Source organism: Epinephelus lanceolatus, chromosome 19, assembly GCF_041903045.1.
Source record: "Epinephelus lanceolatus isolate andai-2023 chromosome 19, ASM4190304v1, whole genome shotgun sequence".
Lineage (NCBI taxonomy): Eukaryota > Metazoa > Chordata > Actinopteri > Perciformes > Serranidae > Epinephelus > Epinephelus lanceolatus.
The window spans coordinates 26,042,181-26,048,180 of record NC_135752.1 but is presented as its reverse complement, the minus strand read 5'-3'; the positions used below and the strand labels follow the sequence as shown (position 1 = coordinate 26,048,180).

The following is a 6,000-nucleotide window of genomic DNA, read 5'->3' as shown; positions in this document are numbered from 1 at the left end:
CATGTTTCAGCTGAGCTCAGTGACAAAAAGTGTTTCTAACAGACATAAGTAAATTTCTTTGTCAGACTTGTTTTTCCGATTACTGAGCTGTCTATGGAAGCCCCTGAATCCAACCATATATAATCTTAATAACTGTCATGTTGCCTAAAACACAGCACCATTTTGAGCTATATGACCAATTCCCGGCAAGTGTTAGCAAAGCTAGATAAAACTTCCACCAAGCGGGGTTAGTTGTTACACGGTGTGACAAGGCCTACAGCGCATTTTCTCTATTTTTGCACTTGAAACTCATGTTCAGTTTGAACTAATGACCTTAATTACATGAGATATACCTTGTATTTTGAATTTGTAAAAACTCAGGTATCTGAGGATTACCTCACAGGCCGGCGGCAGTACATCAGGGTGGATGGCTGCTTATCTGAGGTAGTGTCAAGTAACACCGGGGTGCCCCAGGGAACTGTTCTGGCACCATTCTTCTTCACCCTCTACACCTCTGACTTCCGCTTCAATTCTGGTTCCTGGTTCCACCTCCAAAAGTTTTCCGACGACTCCTCTATAGTCGGATGCATCAGCAATGATGACGAGGAGCAGTACAGAGGAATGATTGAGAGCTTTGTCGCGTGGAGTAACCAAAACCACCTTCAACTCAACATCGGCAAGACTAAGGAGGTGGTGGTGGACTACCGGAGGAACTGGAGGCAACTTGCCCCAGTCACCATCCAGGGTGAGGAGGTGATGGTGAGATGGTGGACTCATACAAGTACCTTGGGGTCCACATCAACAATAAACTGGACTAGACTCATAACACAGATGCTCTTTATAGGAAAGGACAGTGCAGGATGTTCTTCCTGAGGAGACTCAGATCGTTTGGCGTCTGTAGTAGGCTCCTGAATACCTTCTACCAGTCTATGGTTGCCAGTGCACTCTTCTTTGCTGTAGTGTGCTGGTGGGGTGGAGTTAAGACTGGTGAGGTCAACAGGCTCAACAAGCTTGTGAGGAAAGCCCGCTCTGTGGTGGTACTGGACCTGGACAGTCTGGAGACAGTGGCTGAGAGGAGGGTGAAGGACAAAATCTGTGTAATCCTGGACAATTCTTCTCACCCTCTGCACGATGAGCTGTGGCTGATGGGCAGCTTATTCAGCCAACCAACGGATCATCCCACCCAGTTGCAGGACTGAACGATTCAGACGCTCCTTTGTGCCCACCGCCATCAGACTGTACAACAGCAGTTTGGCTTAAGCTACATCCAGCTCTGAACGGACTTATTTTGCATCTGATCAACATGACACTTGACGCTTTATCTACCAATTGACACCTTATTTTATTCGACATGTTGTCTGCCATTTTTAGTCACTTTATTCATCTTGATGTAGCAATTTTATTTTCATTTTATCTTTTATTTATCAATCATTATTTCTAATTTTTTATTTTTTCTCTTATCTTATTCTATTTAATGTCTTTTTGTCTTGTGCTGCTGTGATAATTTCTCCTCTGGGGATCAATAAAGTATATCTTATCTTATTGACACACAGTTTCACACTCTTGTCAATATTCATACATTCAAAACTGTAACTACAATACTTTGACATTAGTGATGGCCAGATGAAGCCTCATGAAGCATTTTCTTTATTTTCTGAGCCCACTAGATGGCGCTTTTTGTTCAACGAAAGTTTTAAAACATACTGAATTGCTATTCTTTGAGACTCTCTCTTTAAACCAAGAGTGCCATCTAGTGGGCTCAGAAAATAAAGAAAATGCTTCATGAGGCTTCATGAGACCATCACTATTTGACATGTGGATGTAGGTTACCCAATCTTTGTCCATCTATGGGTCCATCCATTGAATATTGATGATAGACTAACATATGGATGGATACTAGTGATGGCCAGATGAAGCCTCATGAAGCATTTTCTTTGTTTTCTGAGCCCACTAGATGGCACTTTTTGTTCAGCAAAAGGTTTAAAACACACTGAATTGCCATTCTTTGAGCCTCTCTCTTTAAACCAAGAGCGCCATCTAGTGGGCTCAGAAAATAAAGAAAATGCTTCATGAGGCTTCATGAGGCCATCACTAATGGATACATGCACAGATACCTATCCTTTCCCTGATGTAGATGGAGACCTGCAGTATATAGATGGAATTGTATTGAATTAATTGTGTTAAACAGGCTTTTCCAGCAGGTGTTACAGTTACAGTTAACCCCACCCATGGGGTACGTCATAACATTTCACTTCCGCCACTTATTGGTGTAATTGTAGAAGAAAGTTAAGTGCTAGAAAAAACAATAACTGTTTATTTGTAGAGGAGATGTGCATGTTGTTTGAATAAAACAAACAAAATAATAATCTAATAATAATTTAGCCCAAACTAAAATGTGTTGTAGCACAGCAGCTGCATAAGTAGAAATGACAGTAACAGATTCACGGTAACGCATCAGGAAGAGGAAAGCTTAAATTACGGACATCACCTGAACGCGTCACTCCCCGGTGCAGCGTTCAGAGGCAGAGCAATGACGACAGTGAGATTGCAGTAATATGACACAGATAGAGCCTCGCGGATTAAAATGATTAACAGGCGATGACAGCGGCGCTTACACACAACCTGGACCGAGTCTCAGTAAAGTTCACAGCCGGTATCCTTTAGGAGTCGATACCATCTCGACTGAATCCACCTTTCAGCTTATTTAGTTATTTATTTTTTTTTATCGAAAGTGCGTCTCCACCGTCCGAGCTGGATGTCTAAACTACCAGGAAATGCCGGTGTGTCGGTGCTCGGGGACAAGTCGCTGGAGTTTTACCGGGACCCGGTGAGCTTCTGCCAGCAGAGGGTCAAGAAACACCGGAGCAGAGTATTTCAGAGCCGCATGCTGAACAGACCCACCGCCTTCATCTGCTCCGTGCAAGGGATGAAGGAGCTGCTCTGTGGTATGTTGTCTCTGTGTAATGTGTGTGTGTGTGCACGCGACAGGTGAGCACCTGCATCGTAGAGTTCACCTGCGTGTTGTTGTCCCAACTACAAATAGGCTAAAACACCTGTATTTAAATGGTGATTAATAGCCTTTATAACCTGCGCAATTAATGGTCATTTTACTTGATATGATACATTGTTGGTTTAATAATGTGTCATTACATAGACACATCCTCACAAGGAAATTAATGTGTTTGTATTTCTTTGTGAGCTCATTGTGACCTTGTCTTCTTTGCCTCAGGACTCAGGTTCTACACCCAGGCTAAATAACAAAAGGGAAGTTTCCTCTATGGAATATTGTTCACCCCGAGATTAGTCTGATGTGTCATGGGACACACTCGTGATGCTGCTGCAGGGGAGTCAGGATGGTGATGAGAGTTTTATTGTCGTCTGCTACCCTTTAAAACAATGTATTAGTTGTGCTATGAAATATTCTAATAATTGTTAACCTAATTGTAATGTCAACATAAGTTACATATAAGAAGAAAATCATTCAGGAAAATAAGGGGAAAAGGAGGTTAAATGAGACTCAAATAAAGTTTCAATAAACTCACATTAAAGTTCAGTGTAGTTCATTATAAGTCATGGTATAAAGGTTTACATTACACACTGCCTTTGAACCCTGAGCAAATTGGTGTCTTTCAAAAACATGGGAAGGAGGCAACAAGCAACTAAAGAAATTAATTAAAAAATAAAAATAAACACAAGAAAATATTTTAAAAAAGAAAAGACAGAAAGTTAAAAATAAACAAAAAAGGAAAAGAGCAGAATAAAAGAACTTAAAAACTCTAAGAATTCTGCAACAAATTTTGTTATAGTAATTTATTTTCCTTAACCGCTTATCCTGTTAGGGGGGCTGGAGCCTGTCCCAGCTATCCCAAATTCACCTCCCTAAAGGAGACTGTGTGTGAACACACACTAGTGTTGTCACGATACCAAAATCTTTGTTTCGGTACCAATACCAATATGAATTTTGATACATTTTGATACTCTTCGGTACTTTTCCTAAGGAAAAGGCCTTTTGGATACAAACCTTTAGAACAATAAATAGTAGGGGTGTAACGGTACCAAAAAAATCATGGTTCAGTAAGTACCTCCGTACGGACATCACAGTTTGGTAACTCAAATGTTCCACCAAGTTTGTGTTGTCTCGTGTTGTCTCCCTTTGCAAGGCAGACTTTCTCTTGCTTTTTTTCACGTGCGCCAGCTGCGAATGTTGATACAGGTGTTGTCATACACACCACTTGCTCCAGTAGGAACAAGAAAGGCATTTGTGTGCATAAATGAGTAAAATAAATTAACTAAATTAATGAATTGAATCAGTTTCAAAGTACCGGCGAATACTCTAGTACCGCGGTACTATTTTAGTACCGGTATACCGTGCAACACTAACACACACTGCAGTCTACAGTACTTACATATTTCACAGATATGTCCAACCTTGATTTTATTTGTTTTCCTGTGTCATTTTGAAGTTACATGTTGTGGATTTGGATTTATTTTCATTATTGGTATATTGTTACATTGGAATTGAATAACTTACTCTTCAAATGAAGCATCATCAATATCTCTTCCCCTCCTGGCTGCTATGTGTTGTGCCTGCTTTGTGTTTTTAGCACTGGCAGAATCAAACCCTGACATGGACATTGTTTGAGTGTGTGAACACTATGTATGTGTGTTTGTGACAAAGTTTACGTTGTGTTTCAGATAAATCCAACGTATTTCTGAAGGATCCAACTGACTTGATGACCAACGTGTACGGTGACACCTTAGTCACCACTAACGGTAAACACATGCACACACGAAAACCTCACAAACAGCATCAAAAGAGAGCTTCTGAGGTGGCTATCAAATATTACAGTATTAAACCTGCAGTTATTAATCGACAGAGGATGAATCTGCAGCAGTCGTAATAATTGATTTATTTATATCTCTAAGCAAAAATGTTTTTAAAAAGTTACATACGTGAATATTTTCTGATATTTTTAGTTTTAGAAATGTGCTTAAATTCAGCTCTGCAAATATAAATATGAGTATCTTGTATCTGTGTGATTCAGGTGAGGAGGCATGTCTTCTCCGCCTGTCTCTCACCAGCCTGTTCACCGGAAGTTGTTTACAATCATCAAATGATTACATCACCAGGTAAATACAGTCATTTTATTACGTGTAACAGTTTTTCAGCAGTAAATGTGACCTCTGGTATTTTTCATCCTGGACCATATTTTCACATATTTTTGTGTGTAAGTGGCTAATGGAGACAGTAATCTTTGAAACTAGTATTGAGTGAGAGGGCTGCAGCTGGCAGCAGCAAGGGAGGCTGCAATGTGGACAAACACTCAGGGTGTGTTTGCATCATCAATTTAAGTCCACTAAAAGTGCTTCTTTTTGCCACTGACAGGCTCAGATTGTTATAAAGTGTCTGACAACTTATGGAAAGGATCCCTACAGAGATAGACCTCTTTAAACAGTAAGATCGTTTGTGTTTAACTAGAAACAGCTACAAAATCACTGCTGTCAATCCCACCAGACTCCATTTAAATAAATTATAATTTTATCATCGTAAAACACACTTCATTCGTGTCAACAGAAACAATATAAAACTCACAACAACCGCTTTGGTTCATCTTTCCACTGCTCTAACAATCACCAACTCTGGTTTGGTTGAAATAAACCCTTAATTCACACAGTTAGGTGTGAAATTATACTGGCTCTATACACGCTAAAATTACTGTTTTTTTAAATGGAGTCTGGTGGCTTTGGCGATGGCGATTTTGGAGCTGTTTCTGTTTAAACAAAAAGGATCTTACTCTTTAGCAAAAATGTTTATTACTGTAGCTAAGTGTCCATAATGTTGTCAGACACAACAATCTGAGCCTGTCAGTGGCAAAATAAGCACGTGGACGTACATTTATGGTACAAACATGCACTGAGTGGTTACATTGCAGCCTATTTTGCCACTGCCTTCTGCAGTGGTATTGCTCAGTACTAGACAGTATAAAAAAATCATTGTTCCCATCAGTCACTTAGACACAA

At 40.0% G+C, this 6,000-nt stretch overlaps 1 protein-coding gene across 1 annotated transcript in view; it reads left to right on the top strand.

Moving 5' to 3' along the window:
* The first annotated feature begins 2,493 nt into the window (after positions 1-2,493).
* LOC117269282 (uncharacterized) overlaps positions 2,494-6,000 on the top strand; it is a 40,911-nt gene continuing 37,404 nt past the window's right edge. Inside the window, exons 1-3 of the mRNA XM_033646204.2 lie at positions 2,494-2,924; positions 4,675-4,752; positions 5,025-5,109. Coding sequence (XP_033502095.1) covers positions 2,735-2,924; positions 4,675-4,752; positions 5,025-5,109 — 353 coding nt within the window. The 5' untranslated portion in view covers positions 2,494-2,734. The remainder of the gene's footprint in view (positions 2,925-4,674; positions 4,753-5,024; positions 5,110-6,000) is intronic.